Source organism: Rhinopithecus bieti, unplaced genomic scaffold (genome assembly GCF_001698545.2).
Source record: "Rhinopithecus bieti isolate Rb0 unplaced genomic scaffold, ASM169854v2 scaffold_29855, whole genome shotgun sequence".
Lineage (NCBI taxonomy): Eukaryota > Metazoa > Chordata > Mammalia > Primates > Cercopithecidae > Rhinopithecus > Rhinopithecus bieti.
This window is the reverse complement of record NW_016813109.1, coordinates 778,813-798,533: the sequence shown is the minus strand read 5'-3', so window position 1 is coordinate 798,533 and position 19,721 is coordinate 778,813. Positions and strand designations below refer to the sequence as shown.

Sequence of the window (19,721 nt, the reverse complement as noted above, 5' to 3'; positions counted from 1 at the left end):
ATCATGGGGAGGGGGGAGGGGGGAGGGATTGCATTGGGGAGTTATACATGATATAAATGATGAATTGATGGGTGCTGACAAGTTGACGGGTCCAGCACAACAACATGGCACAAGTATACATATGTAACAAACCTGCACGTTATGCACATGTACCCTAGAACTTAAAGTATAATAAAAAATAAAAAATAATAATAATAATAATTAATGAGATATGTCACATTAACAAAATGAAGGATAAAATCGCATGATCATGTCAACAGATACAGAAAAGCACTTGATAAAATTCAACATCCTTTCATGCAAAAGCTCTCAACAAACTAGAAATAAAGAAAATAACTTCAACATAATTAGGGCATATATGAAATTCCCATAGCTAAAATCATACCTAGTTGTGAAAACAAAAGTTTTCCTGTAAGTTCAGAAATGAAGCAAGGATGCCCAATCTTGCCACTTCTATTCAACTTGGTATTGGAAGTCCTAGCCAGAGCAATTAGCAAGAAAAAGAACTAAAAAGCATCTACATTGGAAATGAAGCAAAACCGTCCCTCTTTTAAGATGACAAGATCATACATATAGAAAATCCCAAAGAGTCTATCAAAAAACTGTTATAACTAATAAATAAATTCAGTAAAGTTGCAGGATACAAAACTGACACGCAAAAATAAGGTCATTTCCACATACTAACAATGAACTACAAAAAGGAAATTAAGGAAACAAAGCTATATACAATAGTATTGAAAACAAAATATTTGTGAATAAGCTTAACAAGTGAGGAAAAAGATTACACATTAAAAACTACAAAACATTGCTAAAAGAAATAAAAGATGATACAAATACTTGGAAAGACATCCTATGTTCATGGACTCGAAGAATTAAAATTGGGAAATTGTCCATATTACCCAAAGTGATCTACAGATTCAATAAAATATATTCCTCAGAAGAAGAAATACAAGCAGCTGCCAAACACATGAAAAAATGCTCAACATCACTGAACATCAGAGAAACACATACTAAAACTACAATGAGATATCATCTTACAACAGTCAGAATGGCTATCATCAAAAAGTCAAGAAAAAAAAAAGGCTGATATTGGTGCAGATGCAGAAAAAAGGGAATGCTTATACACTGTTGCTGGGAATGTAAATCAGTTCAACCTCTATGGAAAACAGTATAAAGATTTTTCAAAGAACTAAAACTAGACCCAGCCATCTGACCCAGCAATTCCACTACTGGGTATCTACCCAAAGGAAAATAAATCATTATATAAAAAAGATATCTGCACTGATACGCTCACTGCAGCACTATTTACAATAGCAAAGTCATGAAACTAATGTAAGTGTCCATCAACAGTTGACTGGATGAGAAAAATCATATATATACACACACACACACGCACGCACACCATGGAATACTATGTAGCCAAAAAAAAAGGAATGAAATCATGTTCTTTGCAGCAACATGGATGGAGCTGGACGCCATTATCCTAAGTGAACTAACTCAGAAACACAAAATCAAACATTGCATATTCTCACTTGTAAGTGTGGGCTAAACAGTGGGTGCACATGGACATAAAGATGGAGGTGATGGACACTGGGAACTCCCAAAGGGGAAAGGGTGGGAGAAGGGTGAGGGCTGACAAATTATGTATAAGGTACAACGTTCACTGTTTGGGTAATGGGTATACCAGAAGCCCAATCCCCACCAGGATACAATATACCCATGTAACAAACGTACATATGTACCCCCCTGAATCTAAAATAAAATAAAATTTAGACATACAGACCAATGGAACAGAATAAGGAATGCAGAAATAAAAACCAACACATATGAGATCACCTGATCTTCAACAAGGATGCCAAGAAAAGAATGGTGAAAAGTAGTCCCTTCCCCCCTGAAAACTGGATATCAACATGCAAAAGAATGAAATTGGAACCTTATCTTATGCCATACACAAAAATTAACTTAAAATGGATTAAAGACTTAAACATAAGGCCTGAAACATTAAAACTCTTAGAAGAAAACAGAGGAAAAGCTTCATGACATTGGTCTTGGCAATGATTTCATGGATATGATGCCAAAATTAAAGGCAACAGAAGCCAAAAATAGATAAGTGGGACTATATCAAACTAAAAACCTTCTACACAGCATAGGAAGCAATCTACAGAGTGAAAAGCCAAGTTATGGAATAGGGGGAAATATCTGCAAACCATATATCTGATAAGGGGTAAACTTTCAAAATATATAGGAAGTGCTACAGCTCAATAGCAAAAAATGAAAAACTAATAACCTGATTTAAAATGGGTTATAATTATTCTAACTGAAATAACTCAGAGGCAGAAAGTCAAATACTGCATGTTCTCACTTAATAAGTGGGAGCTAAGCAATCAGTATTCACGGACGTACAGAGTGGAGTAACAGACAGACACTGGAGACCCCAACAGGTGGGAGCACGGGAGGGATGTGAGGGCAGAAAAATCACCTATTGGGTACAATGTTCACTGTTTGAACAACGGGCACATGAAAAGCCCTCACTTCACCAATATGCAATATATACATGCAAGAAATCTGCATTTATATCCCCTAAATACATAAAAATGTTAAAAGAAACAAAAAAAAATGAATTAAAATGGGCCTAAGACTTAACAGACATTTCTCCATGAAGACACACAAATAGCCAACAGGTATATGAAAAGATGCTCAATGTCACTCATTGTCATGGAAATGCAAATCAAAACCACAATGAAATATCATTTCATACCTGTTAGTGTGGGGAAAAGAAAGAGATCAGCCTGTTACTGTGTCTATATAGAAAGAAGTAGACATAAGAGACTCCATTTTGTTCTGTATTTGAGATGCTGTTAATCTGTGACCCTACCCTCAACCTTGTCCTTGACTCAAGGTTTAAGGGATTTTGGGCTGTGCAGGATGTGCTTTGTTAAACTAGTGCCTGAAGGCAGCTTGCTGGTTAGAAGTCATCACCATCCTCTTAATCTCAAGTACCCAGGGATACGCACACTGCCAAAGGTCACAGGGGCCTCTGCCTAGGAAAGCTAGGTATTGTCCAAGGTTTCTCCCCAAGTGATAGTCTGAAATATAGCCTCGTGGGAAGGGAAAGACCTGATCGCCCCCCAGCCTGACACCCGTGAAGGGTCTGTGCTGAGGAGGACTAGTGCAAGAGGAAAGAAGGCCTCTTGACGGTTGTTGGCAGTTTGAGATAGAGAAAAGCATCTGTCTCCTGCCTGTCCCTGGGCAATGGAACTTCTCGCGTAAAACTCGATTGTAGGTTCTGTTTACTGACAAAGGAGAAAACCGCCTTTGGGCGAAAGGTGGGACTTGCTATCGCAATGTTGCTCTTTATGCACTAAAAAGGTTTATGGAGATGTTTGCATATGCATATCAAGGCACAGCACTTTCCCTTAAACTTATTCAATAAATACTAAGGGAACTCAGAGACCAGTGCTGGCATGGGTCCTCTGTATGCTGAGCACCGGTCCCCTGGGCCCACTTTTTCTTTCTCTATACTTTGTCTCTGTGTCTCATTTCTTTTCTCAAGTCTCCCGTTCCACCTAATGAGAAACACCCACAGGTGTGGAGGGGCAGGCCACCCCTTCATGTTAGGATTGCTATCATGGAAAAAAACAAAAGACAACAAGTGTCAGCAAGAATGTGGAGAAACTGGAACCCTTGTGCCCTGTTGGGAAGAATGCAAAATGGTGCAGGCACTATGGAAAATAGTACAAAAGTTCTTTTAAAAATCGAAAATATAACTACCATGTGATCTAGCAATCCCACTTCTGGGTACTTATCTAAAATGAAATCAAGATCTTGAAGAGATATTAGCATTCCTATGTTCACTGCAGCATTATTCACAGTAGCCAAGATATAGAAACCACCTAAATGTCTGTCAACAATTGAATGGATAAAGAAAATGTGGTAGATAAAGAAATGTACATATATACATACATATACACACATACAACAGAATAGTATTTCCCAAAAACGAAGGAAATCTTGTCATTGCAATAACACAGATGAAACTTGGGTTTACATACCATGCTAAGTGAAATAAGGCAGCCACAAAGGATATAATACTATGTGATTTCAGTTATATTAGGTATCTAAAATAGTCAAGTTCATAAAAGCACTGAACAGAATAGTGGTTGCCAGGGGCTTGTGGAACGGAAAATGGGGAGCTGCTGATCAACAGATACAAAGTTTCAGTTACACACAATGAAAAAGTTCTAGAGATATGCTGTACAACATAATACCCAGAGTTAACAATACTGTATTGAACATTTAAAAATCTCTTAGAAGGGTCAGTTTCATGCGAAGTATTCTTACCACATTAGAGTCAAAATAAATCCTAAAACAAGCCCAATTATTTATAAATGTACCTACTGTATACTGTATATAAATGTATGCAATAGAGTCGAAAAAGAAATACATCAAACTTATAAAAAAAAAGGAAGTAAGAGATTTATGGGGGAAATAAAGGTGTGTAAGGTTGCTTTTACTTACTACTTGAATTTTTTTTTTTTTTTTGAGACAGGGTCTCACTCTCTTTGCCGAAACTGGAGTGCGGTGATCCAATCATAGCTCACTATAACCTCAAATTACTAGGCTCAAGCAGTCCTCCTGCCTCAGCCTCTGGATAGCTAAGACTATTTGGCTTTTCGGGGTTTTTTTGTTTTTTTTTTTTTTAAGAGACAGGGTCTTGCTATATTGCTCAGGCTAGTTTCAAACTCCTGGCCTCAAGCAATCCTCTCACCTCAGCCTCTCAAAGTGCTAGGATTATGGGTACATGCCACCACACCCAGCCCTATTTGAAACTTTTATACCAAAAAACACCCTGTGATATTTGAGGTGGAGGAAGTATTTTTAAGAGTAGTTTTGTAGTGAGAAAGCTCAAGAAGCAAATATAGATTATTGTTTCAGTAAGTTTGTTTGTGAAGTTGGGAGAAAAGACTAATAAAATATTTCAGGAAGAAGTTAAGAATGCCTAGAAAGAGAAAGGTCCTAGTCATCCTGATGGCATCTTAATTTAGAAATTAAACATAACCTGCTCAGGTCTCATTTTCCTCACCTGAAAATGGGACTATTAAAACTACCAATCTCTTGGGGTTATTATGAGGGTTATACTGTGTAAGATACTTACCAAAAGTCCCTGACATGCATCAATACTGCAACAAAAGCCCAACACAGCTCCATCATAAGACACATACTATATTTCTGGAAAGCAAAGTCACCTGGTAAAAGCCAGGCATGGTCAGGTAGGGAAGAAAAAGATGCACTTGTGGAGAAGATTGAGAATACAGTAGAACTTACACACAGTTGAACAAGTGTCTTTCAAACTTAAGGCAAGGCCTAGGAGGAAAGGGCTCAAGCAGGCCATGTTGAGAGGAGCATGGCTAAGTATGGTAAGGAATATGGCTATGGAACAATCCTAACAAAGATGGGCATGGGTTTACAGCAATGAGTGTGCATAACAGGTCAAAAAGGCAGAGACCAGTACATACACTGAAGGTTAATAAAGGGAGAGTGCTACTTTGAGTAGCAAGAACTCTGAATACTGAAGGACTCTGGAAGATGGGCCAGCTCCAATTCATTTTTAAAATGAGTCCAGCTAAATAAATATTCCTGCAATGGCAGTGCCAGAATGGCGAAAGCTTACAAATAAAGAGCCAGGTGAAATTCATTCTTTAAACCAAATAAGCTAATAACCATAAATCATAGAAGATAGCAAAAAAAAAAAAAATAGAGAATAAACATGGCACATTCCCTGACTTCAAAACAGATGGCACCATTAGTCATACTCTGAGAAGAAGGAGATGACCAATCCTTGGAACACAGCCATACAAACAAAATAACAATCCTCATTGTGCCGCTAAATTTTACTTTAGCCCCTATGTCAGAGTTGCCCAAAACAAGCAATTTTATTTCTTGCAAATATCATGGCAATTTTACAAAGCAAAATTCAAAAATTAAACTGACCTTTGGAGTACCACAGTCACACTCTTCCCCAGCGTCCACCAACTTATTACCACAGGAGGGAGCACTATAGGCTTCATCAGGCTTTGGAATATTAAGAAGGCAGTTTCCTCCTTTATTTAAAGTTAACTTCTCAAAGTCCTCTGCACTGCAACTGCTGAAGTTTCTGGAACCCCTATAATAAACATTAAGAAAAAGATCTTATGTCACAGCGATTACTCACTTTGAAAATGTTAAGTCATGTCTTTAACCCACAAAGTGCATATTTTAAATGACAGAAAAGAGGCTAATAATTATGTGCACAGAAATGAGAATTCATATCTACTCGTGAAAAATATTGAACATTACTTCAGCTACTATATAATAATTAACTATTTTCTTACAATATATTGTACTTCTAATATATCACTTACATTGAAATACAAAATAATTCTCAGCATCAGAAGAGACTTTAAAAATTATTTAGTCCTATGAAGAATAAAGTTTTATTTATCTAACACAGTAAAGGTTCTTCAAATATTGGAAGGTAGCTGTATGTTGTCTCCAGTCTTTTTTCTACTCTGAAGGATAACATTTTTCTGTTCACCCATGCCCATTACCACTTACTAGGAGCTCTGCAAAAATAATGCGAATGGGCAACTCCAGTTCAAATGCACACTAGCCATCAAGAGGCAGACTGTGCAGTATAGAATTTCAGCTACTCCTATATGACAAGTTTTCAGTTTGAGCTTTACATATAATAACTTTTATGGTAATTCCTGGGAACCATGGTTAATACTTTGAAGGTTAGTTGGCCTTTAAGAAATGTCCAACTTAAGCTATGTGAGATTTATACAAATGCAATTTTGATATGTCCTACCTGGGATTTTCTTTTTAGCTACTGTTTTACTCAATGACTATAAAATACTTTCAGATAGTCCCACTGGCTGCTTTTACCTTTGAAAACTAGTGGAAAATAGACTTATACATCACCTGTATCTTTGAGGAATCCATGTCACATAAAATTCTATTTTATTTTACTTTTGTAGCCTGAGTTTTTTGGTGTGATATCCAAAAAATCATTGTTAAGGCCAATGTCAAGGAGCTTTTCCTCAATGTTTTCTTCTTAGAAAGTTTTATGGTTTCAAGTCTTACATTTAAGTATTTTATCCATTATGAGTTGATTTTTGTGTATGGTGTAAGAAAAGGGTCCAATTGCATTCTTTTGCATGTAGAAATCCAGTTACCTCAGAATCATTTATTGAAGGGAACTATCTTTTCCCCATTGTATCCTCCTGGTACCCTTGTCAAAAATTAATTGACTACACATGTTTGGATTTGTTTCTGGGCTCTCTATTCTGTTCCATCGGTCTACATGTCTGTTTTTATACCACTACGATACCGTTTTGATTACTATAGCTATCAAACTGAAAAGCTCTGCACAGCAAAGATAACCAACGAAATGAAAAGTCTGCAGACTGGGAGAAAATATCTGCAAACCATGTTAAGGTGTATCTTATAACCATGTATCTCATATCCAAAATACATTTTTTAAAACTCATACAACTCCATAGTAGAAAAACAAGTAACTCCATTTTTAAAATGAACAAAAGACTTAAATAGACATTTCTCCAAAGATGACATAAAAATGGCCAACAGGTGCATGAAAAGATGCTCAATATCATTAATCATCAAAGAAGTGCAAATCAAAACCACAATGAAATATCACTTCACCCTTATTAGGATGACTACCATCAAAAATGGCCAGGCATGGTGGCTCACCCCTATAATCCCAGCACTTTGGGAGCCCGAGGCAGGCAGATCACTTGAGGTCAGGAGTTTGAGACCAGCCTGGCCAACGTGGTGAAACCCCATCTCTACTAAAATACAAAAATTAGCCAGGTGTGGTGGTGCACACCTGTAATCTCAGCTACTTGGGAAGCTGAGGCAGGAGAACTGCTTGAACCTGGGAGGCAGAGGTTGTAGTGAGCAGAGATCACACTACTGCACTCCAGCTTGGGCAACAGAGAGACTCCATCTCAAATAAATAAATAAATAAATAAATAAATAAATAAAAGAGGTGACAAGCAAAGAGTACAGAAAAAAGGGAATCCTTGAGCACTGTTGGTGGGAATGTAGATTGGTGCAGCCACTGTGGAAAACAATCGGAGTTCCCTAAAGAAATTAAAAACAGAACTATCATATGACCCAGCAATCTCACTTTTGGCTACACACCCAAAGAAAATGAAAACACCACCTCATTCTCCCATTTTCAGTGCAGCATTAGCCAAGATATGGAAACAAACAAAGTGTCTGTCAACAGCTGAAGGGACAAACTGTGGCACATATAAGACTGATTATTATTCATCCTTATAAAAGGAGATCCTGACATTTACCACAACATGGAGGAACCTGGAGGATGTTATGCTATGTGAAGCAAGCCAGACACAAAAAGAAAAATGTTGCATGATCTCACTTATTTTGGAATCTAAAAAAAGAAGTCAACAACCCAGAGACAGAAAATAAAACACTGATTATGGTGGAGGTGGAAGAAATGGGACATGTAAGTCTGATACAAACTAGCAGATATGTAAGACAACCAGGTCTAGAGATCTCAGGTACAGCATGAGGACTATAGATAATAATATTGTATTACATTCAAGATTTTTGCTAAAAGAGGAGATTTTAGGTGCTTTTTGCCACACACAAACAAAAAAAATGGGCAACAATGCAGAAAGATGGACGTGTTAATCTGCTTGACTAACCATTTCACCACCTATATTTATATCAACACATGTTGTACACCTTAAATACAATAAAATTTATATCTTATATACATTTGTATTTTTTCAGGGGAATTTGGTACCCTGAATCTCTTTTTCATCAGTCTGAGCAATGGTACCAGAAGTAGCAGCAAGAGTGAAAGTTATGTTGCATTCTAGCTAATGAAGAAGCAGCTCTATCTATGGCTGGGTCTTTTGTACATCCAAGGAACTCTAAGAAACATATTTTTTGCCCTGAGCAGTCATGTTAAACTCTTCTTTGCTAACTGGTTTGCAGAAAAGTTGATAGTACTGACTCCTGCCTCTTGGATTGGAATGCAGTCTGCCTAAAACATTTTGGTACTGTTAACTGCTGTTTGACAAAAAAAAATAAAAATAAAAAAAAGTCTATAGATGTGGGATGCGGAAGGATTTTAAAAGACTGGCTGGCAGACAAAGAAAAAAGAAAGAACATAAACTATCAATGGTTTGAGACAAAAGAATAGGCAAAGGCAAAATTCTGACTCATGGAAAGAAAAGATTTAGCACAAGGTTTTTAACAAGAACAGAAAGACTTGTCTTCCTTATTCTTTTTCTTGCTACTAAGAATATTGTAAGGAGGAGTCCTTTTATGCAATATCAATCAACCATTCATTCAACAAATATTTACTGAATATCTATTATGTACAAGGCATTCTTCTTGGTACAAGGGATGAAACTGTGAAATAGCAGATAAAAATCCCTGCCGCTGTAAAGGTTATGATTGTGATTCAGTGATTTACTTATACAATAAATGGCGGCCGGGCGCGGTGGCTCAAGCCTGTAATCCCAGCACTTTGGGAGGCCGAGACGGGCGGATCACGAGGTCAGGAGATCGAGACCATCTTGGCTAACATGGAGAAACCCCGTCTCTACTAAAAAATACAAAAAACTAGCCGGGCGAGGTGGCGGGCGCCTGTAGTCCCAGCTACTCGGGAGGCTGGGGCAGGAGAATGGCGTGAACCCGGGAGGCGGAGCTTGCAATGAGCTGAGATCCGGCCACTGCACTCCAGCCCGGGCGACAGAGCGAGACTCCATCTCAAAAAAAATAAATAAATAAAATAAATTAGGTAGCATATTATAAGGTAATAAGTGCTATGGGGAAAAAAGATGAGGGAGTGTGGGTGTGATAGGCTCTGCAGAGGAAGGGATGCTTGTGATTTTAAAAGGGTAGTCAGGACAGGCATCTCAAACCCGTGCGAGTAATCAAAACTGTGTATCCGGGAGAAAAACATTATAGAGAGAAGGAATAGCAAAGGCAAAAACTCTGAGGTGGAAGCTTTCCTGGCAGACTGAGTCAGTGAGGAAATGAGTCATGAGAGATACAGTCAGCAAAGAACGGGAATAGGCCATTGTAGGAATGTGGCTTTCTACTGTAAGTCGAATGGGGAAGTTAGAAGGGGAAGACCATGGAGAGCGTTGAGCAGGAGTAACATGATTTGACTAATGTTTTAATAGGATCACCATACCTGTTCTATTAAGGAGGAAGACTACAAAGAAGGGTTTGAATTGTTTTTGTTTTAAAGGAACAGCCATTAAGATGAAGAGTGAGAAAAAAGAGAAATCAAGAATGACTCCCAGGCTGTTGTCCTGGGATACTAGAAGGAAGGAGTTACCATTAATTCACATGGGGAAGACTACGGGTAGATCAGATTTTAGGACGACTTTAGGAGGGACCACAGGAGTCTGAGTCTATTAGACATCAAGTAAAAATGTCAAAGCAGTATATAGTAATTATTTGATAAACAAAGGAGACTGCAGTTTAAACAGAGGCTTGTAACAGTTATTTTGTACTGTTAATCTTTATGTGGTAAGTACAGTGCCTGCTACATGGTATACATGCAATAATGTTTTCTGTAGGAAGGAATATATTTAATAATGTAATCCCAACACTTTGGGAAGCTAAGGCAAAAGGATCACTTGAGCCCAGGAGTTTGAGGCCACCTGGGCAACACAGTGAGACCCTGTCTCCACAAAAAATAAACTGGGCATGGTGGTGCACACCTGTAGTCCCAGCTACTCAGGAGGCTGGGGTGGGAGGAGTTTAAGGCTGCAGTGAGCTATGATCATGCCACTGCTCTGCAGCCTGGGCAACAGGGCGAGACCCTGTCTCCAAAAAAAACAAAAAACAAAAAACAAAAAAAAAAACACACATACACACACTTAAATATATATTTAAATATATATACTACATAAATATATATTTCTAAATTATATATATTTAATTAGACAATGGCCATAGAACTTGCGCAGGCATATGTATAGTCCTATATTTTCGCCCCTAATTTTAACCTATATAAAGTCTATCACCTCTAAACAAGTTGTTTTTTAAATATGCTCATTATTTGGTAGTTGAAAGATATTTTCTCATAAGCAGTGTTTCAAATGCTTGATCCTTCAGCAAACTACCCCAAAAAAAGTTTCACCCACAATGAATTGACTATAGAACTAAAAGCATAACAAAATCATAGACACTTCTGGTGCTTTTTAACAGATGGAGATAGTAACAACATCCCCCTGTGTTGGCCTTCGGTGAGACCTTAAAATGCTTTGGAGGCCACAGTGAAGATGCCCTTTCACTAGCCATCCCTGCCTGGCACCTACAGCAACAAAAAGAGTGATCTTTCACCTGATAATGTGGCTTGAAGAGCAACTCAAGTATTTCTACTCTCTATCACCTCTAGACTCCACAATATTAATGATTTATAGCCTCTCCTCCTCTCTTTTCTCACATCTAGGTGATTTTCCCAAAATGGCTTCAAAAGGAGATTGACAATAATGAAAATGTTTTACCTGGAAATGACAAAGGAAAAATTTCAACTATCATTTAAAACATTATTTGAGTACTCTGAAAATTCCCAGAACATATTTCCACCATTACTATGCTGATTCCCACAGCCTGTGATTAGGAAGTCTTAAGAGAAGATTCTAAGTGCTGGTACTGAACTAGATTAAGAAAAAAAACACCTGATTATGGAAACTTGCTGACGGAGGTGACATTGAGGGGCAGAGTCAAGAAAGTCAATTCTCTAGAAAGGCACCTTCCAGGAAGAGCAACTCACACTTTCCGGAATCTAAGAGCAACGCATGAGAATACCACTGTCCCCAAAACATCATAAATAATAACAAAAAATCTTATTACAAGGGTAGATTATGCATTTTATTAAATAGAACTGGAACCCAAAGACTGAGTTATCTGAGGGGAAAAAAATGAAACATCTACAACATCACTGGCATCTAAAAAAAGAAAAAGCCAAACAAAATGATAGAAAATTAATATTTATTAAATAGCCTGCGAAATAGAGGGTAGGAAATCTGCCCTCAAAAAAAGAAAGTTTAATATCACCTTGGTAGTAAAAAGGAATCTAAGGAAAAATAAAAGAAAAAAAAATTACCTAGCATAACCTCATCCTAGTTCAAAAATTTTTTTTTTTTTTTTTTTGGAGACGGAATCTTGCTCTGTCGCCCAGGCTGGAATGCAGTGGCACAATCTCAGCTCACTCCCAGTTCCACCTCCCGGGTTCACACCATTCTCGTGCCTCAGCCTCCTGAGTAGCTGGGACTACAGGCGCCCGCCACCGAGCCCGGCTAATTTTTTTTGTATTTTTAGTAGAGATGGGGTTTCAGGTGTTACCCAGGATGGTCTCGATCTCCTGACCTCGTTATCTGCCTGCCTCAGCCTCCCAAAGCGCTGGGATTACAGGCATGAGCCACCGAGCACGGCCTAGAAATTATTCTTTAAAAAAATTTTAAATATACTGGCTACACAGTATAAAATACCACATGAAGCCACAATACACTACAAGAAAGAAAAAACCGAGCAGATGAAGTCCAATAAAGACTCCTAATTCTAGTTCTAGGATTATCAAATGATAGCCATAAAACATTTATGCTCACTATGATCAGGGACAAAAGTGACAAGCATGAAAATTTGGGCGGGAAACTAAAATTTACAAAACTAATATCAGATTTGAAAAAGAACCTGACAGAAATTTGACAAATGAAATAAGCAAAATTAATAACTCAATGGATAAGTTTAACAACAGACAAAATACATATGAAGGCAGAAATCAGTGAGCTGAAAGGTATCAGAAGAAATTACCCAGAAGAAAAAAAAAAACACAAAGAGATAGGAAACATATATTTAAGAAAATAAGAGACAAAGGAGAAATAGTGAGGTCTAACACACAGTTCACTAGAATCACAGAGGCATAAGAGACACAGCAAATGTGCAGACACACTGTGTACACAGGCAATATGTAAAGAAGCAATATGTAAAGACATGACTGAGAATTTTCTGACTGATGAAAAATATCAAGCCACAAACTTTAAAACACTAAAAACTTTCTAAGCAGGATATGAAGACATATATGTGTAAACGTGTTATATATACATTACATATGTATGTATGCATGTTATTTTTTTTTCTTTCTACAACAGGAACATGATAATGAAATTTCAAAAAAAAAGTTTAAAGACAAACTTGTGAAAACAGCCATAGGTAAATAGACAGACTCACTTCAATGGAATAATGGTCTGACATCTGACATCTCAACAACATGGAAGGCAAAAGACAATGGAAAAATCCCAATATGATGAAAAGTAACTGATGATGATTCTATATTCAACAAAAATATCCTCAAAAAAGAGAGAGAAATAAAGACACCCTGAGGAGAAAAACAAAAACTGAGAGATATACTACTACTAAACACACACTAAAGGAAAGTCAAAACTGGTTCTTTGATCAGACCTAAAAATGGACACCAAATGGAAGGTCAGAGATGCAAGAGGACCAAACAGCAAGGGCAGTGGTCAAAATCTAAATGAATAATGATAAACAATTTTCATTCAACAATCACTACTATCTTCCTGGCACACAGCTATATGAGTCAAGAAAGTGATGAATGGCGTTAAAGCACTATATAGTCTTTGAACTGTGTGGGGAAGGATAAGATTTAATGGTAGACATGATAAATCAAGAACATATGTAACAATTTCTAGGGTAACTTTAAAAAAAATAAAAGACTGTATAATTTCCAAACTGAAAATAAAAGTAAAAACACTCTATCAACCCAAAAGAAACAACACAGAAGATTTTGTTGTTGTTGTTGTTGTTGTTGTTGTCCCGTTTTTAACCGATACACAGTAGATGTATATATTCTCAGGATACATGCAATCACTTGATCCATTCATACAATCTGTAAAGACCAAATCAGGGCAATTGGAACATCCATCAACTTAAATATTTAAGACTGAAGACGTTTAATAAAACCATAAAAGAAGTAAGACAAATAAAGGAAAGACATAAGATGGTAGATTTAAACCCAAATGCTATATTTAATTGATTCTAAAACATTCTTTTCATATTTAAATAACTTTGAGACTGAGATTCATTTCAGATTACAATTGAAGTATTAATTTCATTGACACCGTATTTCATTCTCAGTGGTATGTAAAAAGTGCTGTATCTTATAATCAACGGCATTTAGATTTGATTAAATGTATCAGAAATTACAGTAAATATAAATAATATATTAAGTGATATAATTATAAAATATATTTTCAATTTGGATTAAAATAAAATTTAAATATATGTTTTAGAAGCATAACTATTAAAATAAAATAAATACACTGTCAACACTAAAAAAAAAAATGTGAGGAAGGTAAAGCAGAATCAGATTATTGGTAGTCCTAGCTACTGCAGTGAGAAAAGAAAAGGAAGTAAAAGGTATACTGACAGGAAAGAAAGAAAAACTGTCTTTGTACAGAGATAATATGATCATCTATGTATAAAATCAAAATAATTGAAAAAGACTCCTGGAACTAAAAAGCAATTACAGAAAGGTTATAGGATACAAAAGTCAATTGCTTTCGTATATGCCAGCAACGAACAAGTAGAATTTGAAATTAAAAACATAAGATCAGGTACATTAGGACCCCCAAAAATGAGAGTTAGGTATAAATCTAACAAAATACGTATAAGATCTCTATGGGGAAACTACAACACTATCTGATGAAAGAATCAAAGAACTAAATAAACAGAGAGATATTTCATGCTCACATACAGGCAGACTCAATATTGTCAAGATGTCGGTTCCCCAACTTGATCTATACATTCAATGCAATCCTAATCAAAATCCCAGCAAATTAGTTTGTGAATATAGATAAAACTGACTTTAAAGTTTACATGGGGTGGCAAAAGACCCAGAATAGGCAATATAATAGTAAAGAAGAAGAACAAAGTTGGAGGACTGGTGGTACTTGACTTCAAGACTTACTCTAAAGCTACAGTAATCAAGACTGTGTTGCCATTCCAAGACGGTCAAATAGGAACCGCTCCGGTCTGCAGCTCCCAGTGTGACAGACGCAGAAGATGGTGATTTCTGCATTTCCAACTGAGGTACCTGGTTCATCTCACTGGAACTGGTTGGACAGTGGGTGCAGCCCACAGAGGGCGAGCTGAAGCAGGGCAGGGCATCGCCTCACCCAGGAAGTGCAAGAGGTCAAGGGATTTCCCTTTCCTAGCCAAGGGAAGCTGTGACAGACTGTACCTGGAAAATTGGGACAATTCCACCCAAATACTGTGCTTTTCCAATGGTCTTAGCAAGTGGCACACCATGAGATTATATCCCGCGCCTAGCTCAGGGGGTCCTACGCCCACAGAGCCTTGCTCACTGCTAGTGCAGCAGTCTGAGATCGACCTGCGACCTGCGAGGCAGCAGCCTGGCAGGGGGAGGGGCATCTGCCATTGCTGAGGCTTCAGTAGGTAAACAAAGCTGCCAAGGAAGCTCGAACTGGGCGGAGCCCACCACAGCTCTGCAAGGCCTGCTGCCTCTGTAGACCCCATCTCTGGGGACAGGGCCTAGGTGAACAAAAGGCAACAGAATCTTCTGCAGACTTAAATGTTCATGTCTGACAGCTCTGAAGAAAGCAATGGTTCTCCCAGCACAGTGTCTGAGCTCTGAGAACAGACAGACTGCCCCCTCAAGTGGGTCCCTGACCCCCATGTAGCCTAACTGGGAGACACCTCCCAGTAGGGGCCGACTGACACTTCATACAGGCGGGTGCCCCTGTGGGATGAGGCTTCCAGAGGAAGGATCAGGCAGCAATATTTTCTCTTCTGCAATATTTGCTGTTCTGCAGCCTCCACTGGCGATACCCAGGCAAACAGAGTCTGGAGTGGACCTCCAGCAAACTCCAACAGACCTGCAGCTGAGGGACCTGACTCTCAGAACGAAAACTAACAAACAGAAAGGAATAGCATCAACATCAACAAAAAGGACATCCACACCAAAACCCCATCTGTAGGTCACCAGCATCAAAGACCAAAGGTAGATAAAACCACAAAGATGGAGAGAAACCAGGGCAGAAAAGCTGAAAATTCTAAAAATCAGAGTGCTTCTTCTCCTCCAAAGGATTGCAGCTCCTCACAGCAACAGAACAAAGCTGGACAGAGAATGACTTTGACGAGCTGACAGAAAATAGGCTTCAGAAGGTCAGTAATAACAAACTTCTCCGAGCTAAAGGAGGATGTTCAAACCCGTTGCAAGGAAGCTAAAAACATTGAAAAAAGATTAGACAAATGGCTAACTAGAATAAACAGTGTAGAGAGGACCTTAAATGGCCGGATGGAACTGAAAACCATGGCATGAGAACTACGTGATGCATGCACAAGCTTCAAGACTGTGTTACTGGCAAAACAAAAGACAAATAGAACAAGACAGAGAACCCAGAAAGAGTCCCACACAAATATAGCTAACGGATCTCTGACAAAAGACCAAAGGCAATACATAAAAGATAGTTTTTTCAACAAATGGCGCTGGTACAACTAGATATTCATATGCAAAAAATAAATAAATCTAGACACAGATCTTACATCCATCCTCCACAATTAACTCCAAGTGGATCAAAGATCTAAGTGTAAAATTCAAAACTCTAAAATTCCTGGGAAATAACATAGGAGAAAAACTAGATCATCTTGGATATGGTAATTACTTTTTAGATACAACACAAAAGGCATCGTCCATGAAAGAATTAAAATATTAAATGGGCCGGGCGCGGTGGCACAAGCCTGTAATCCCAGCACTTTGGGAGGCCAAGGTGGGCGGATCACGAGGTCAGGAGATCGAGACCATCCTGGCTAACACGGTGAAACCCCGTCTCTACTAAAAAATACAAAAAACTAGCCGGGAGAGGTGGTGGGCGCCTGTAGTCCCAGCTGCTCGGGAGGCTGAGGCAGGACAATGGCGTAAACCTGGGAGGCGGAGCTTGCAGTGAGCTGAGATCTGGCCACTGCACTCCAGCCTGGGCGACAGAGCGAGGCTCCGTCTCAAAAATAAAATAAAATAAAATATTAAATGTATGCTCAGTGAAAGACAATATTAAAAGAGTGAGAAAATAAGCTACAGACTAGCAGAAAATATTTTGTAAAAGACATATTTGATAAAAGACTCATGCAAAGTATGCAAAGAACTCCTTAAAACTAAAAAATAAGAAAAGAAACAATCTGATTAAACATTGGGCCAAAGACCTTCACAGACGCCACAAAGAAGATATACAGAAGGCAAATAAACACACAAAAAGATCATCTACATCCTATGTCATCAGGGAAATGTAAATTGAAACAATGAGATACCACTACATGCCTACAGGAATGGCCAAAATCCAGAACACTGACAACACCAAATTCTGACAAAGATGTAGAGCAAGAGCAATTCTCATTCACTGTTGGTGGGAATACAAAATGGTACAGCTACTTTGGAAGACAATTTGGCAGTTTCTTACAAAACTAAACATACTCTCTTAACATATGATCCAGCAATCGCATCCCTTGGTATTTACCCAAAGGAGCTGAAAACTTGGTCACACAAAACCCTGCACACAGACACTTATAGCAGCTTTTTTCATAATTGCCAAAGCTTAGAAGCAACCAACATGTCTTTCGGTAGGTAAATGGTCAAACTGTGGTACATCCAAATAATGGGATATTATTCAGCACTACAAATAAATGAGCTATCAAGACATGAAAAGACACAGAGGAACCTTAAATGCATATTGCTAAGTGAAAGAAGCCAATGTAAAATGGTAACATACTGCATGATTCTAAATATATGATATTCTGGAAAACACAAAACTACGGAGACAGTAAAAAGACTAGCAGTTGCCAAGGGTTGGAGGGGTAGGGAGAGATGACTAGGTGGACCACAGAGGATTTTTTAGGGCGATGGATATATTCTGTATGATACCATAATGAGGGATACTTATCATCATACACTTGTCCATACCCATAGAATGCACAACACCAAGAGTGAACCATAAAGTATGGACTTTGAGAAATCAACATGTGTCAATGTAGGTTTGTCAGTTTTAACAATCATACCCCTCTGTTTAGGGATGTTGAAATGGAGAGACTATGCAAGTGTGGGGACAGAAAGTATATGAGAGGAGTCTTTCTACTTTCCTCTTGATTATTCTGCGAACCTAAAACTGCTAAAAAAAAAAACAGTCTTCTCAAAATATTGAAGAGGAAGGAACACTTCCAAACTCATTTTATGAGCCCAGCATCACCCTAATATCAAAGTCAGACAAGAGACAACCAGAAAAGAAAATTGTAAGTCAATATCCCTAGCAACATAAATGTAAAAATCCTCGAAACAAATACTAGCAAACAGAACTCAACAACACATCAGAAACATCAGGCCCTCTAACCAAGTGAGATTTATATCTGCGATACAAGGATGGTTCAACACACAAAAATGTATTAACACCACGTTAACAGAATCAAGGATCAAAGTCACATAATCATCTCAACAGGTGCCAAAAAGGCATTTGATAAAATTCAACATTCTTTCACAACAAAAAATCTCAACAAACTAGGAAGAGGGAAATCACTCCAATGTAATAAAGGCCATCTATGAAAAGCCCACAGCCAACATCATACTCCACAGTGAAAAATCAAAAGCTTTCCCACTAAGCTGGACAAGACATAGGTACTCACTTTGGCCACTTCTATTCAAGAGATAAGAAGTCACTGGGAGAATAACGCTGAATAATTCCCCTGGAATCCTCTCTATTATCAGTGTTATCATTGTCCCTCTACCTCATGTTATCAGTGTCCTCATGTTATCAGTGTCCCTCTACCTCAACTCCTATGGGGTCAGTCTCCCCTGTAGCTACAGAGACTCTCCAATATCCATAACAGTTCACTCCCTTTCTATCTACTGTATCCCTAGCAAGTTTACACACATTCAAATCAACCAAAAAAACAACAACAACACACTTTTTTGACTCTTCCCTTGGGGAAAATGATGGATACCTTAAATCTGAGATTATGTTATCTTCATATTTAAATGTCAATATGCACTAAGTTTTAAATATAATATTCAAAATACCATTCTCCTCAAAATATTTTAAATATAAGTCTGTTTGACACAGGGTTTACTTTAGGGGAGTGGTTTTAAATACCAACTCACTCAGGTTTCTGTTATTAACATCCAGTTTTGTCATACTGAGGCCTGTTCTGTTGTTTCACTACCCTCGGCCCTCCCAATCCTCCACATTCTGCTCTATTTTATTTCCCATAGCACTTATCGCCTTCTAACACTCTCTATTATTGATTTTCTTATGTTTATAGATTGTCTTCCCCCTCAAATGTAAACTCCTTCAAGGGTGAGTCGATGTAACTCACTGAGGTATTCCAAGTGCCGAGAACAAAGTCTGGCAAGTAGTCAGTGCTCAATAAATGTTTGACAAGTTGGTGAATAAAGTATGGGTCCACTCTTCATTGCTTCCTATACCATATTAAATTCCACTATGGCACTGTTTCATAACATTCCCTCCTTACCTCTGAATGCTTCTTTTTTATTTTAATCTATTGACTTACCTCATTGTTCATTACTCATTTCTTGTTTCCCTAAACTGACGTCTTTCTCAACTTCACTGCTGGCCAAAGCA

At 38.0% G+C, this 19,721-nt stretch overlaps 1 protein-coding gene across 1 annotated transcript in view; it reads right to left on the bottom strand.

Annotated features, from left to right (window-relative positions):
• The window catches only part of ADAM9 (ADAM metallopeptidase domain 9), a 117,080-nt gene that overhangs the window by 64,459 nt on the left and 32,900 nt on the right, over positions 1-19,721 (bottom strand). The window contains exon 12 of the mRNA XM_017847668.1: positions 5,992-6,163. Coding sequence (XP_017703157.1) covers positions 5,992-6,163 — 172 coding nt within the window. The remainder of the gene's footprint in view (positions 1-5,991; positions 6,164-19,721) is intronic.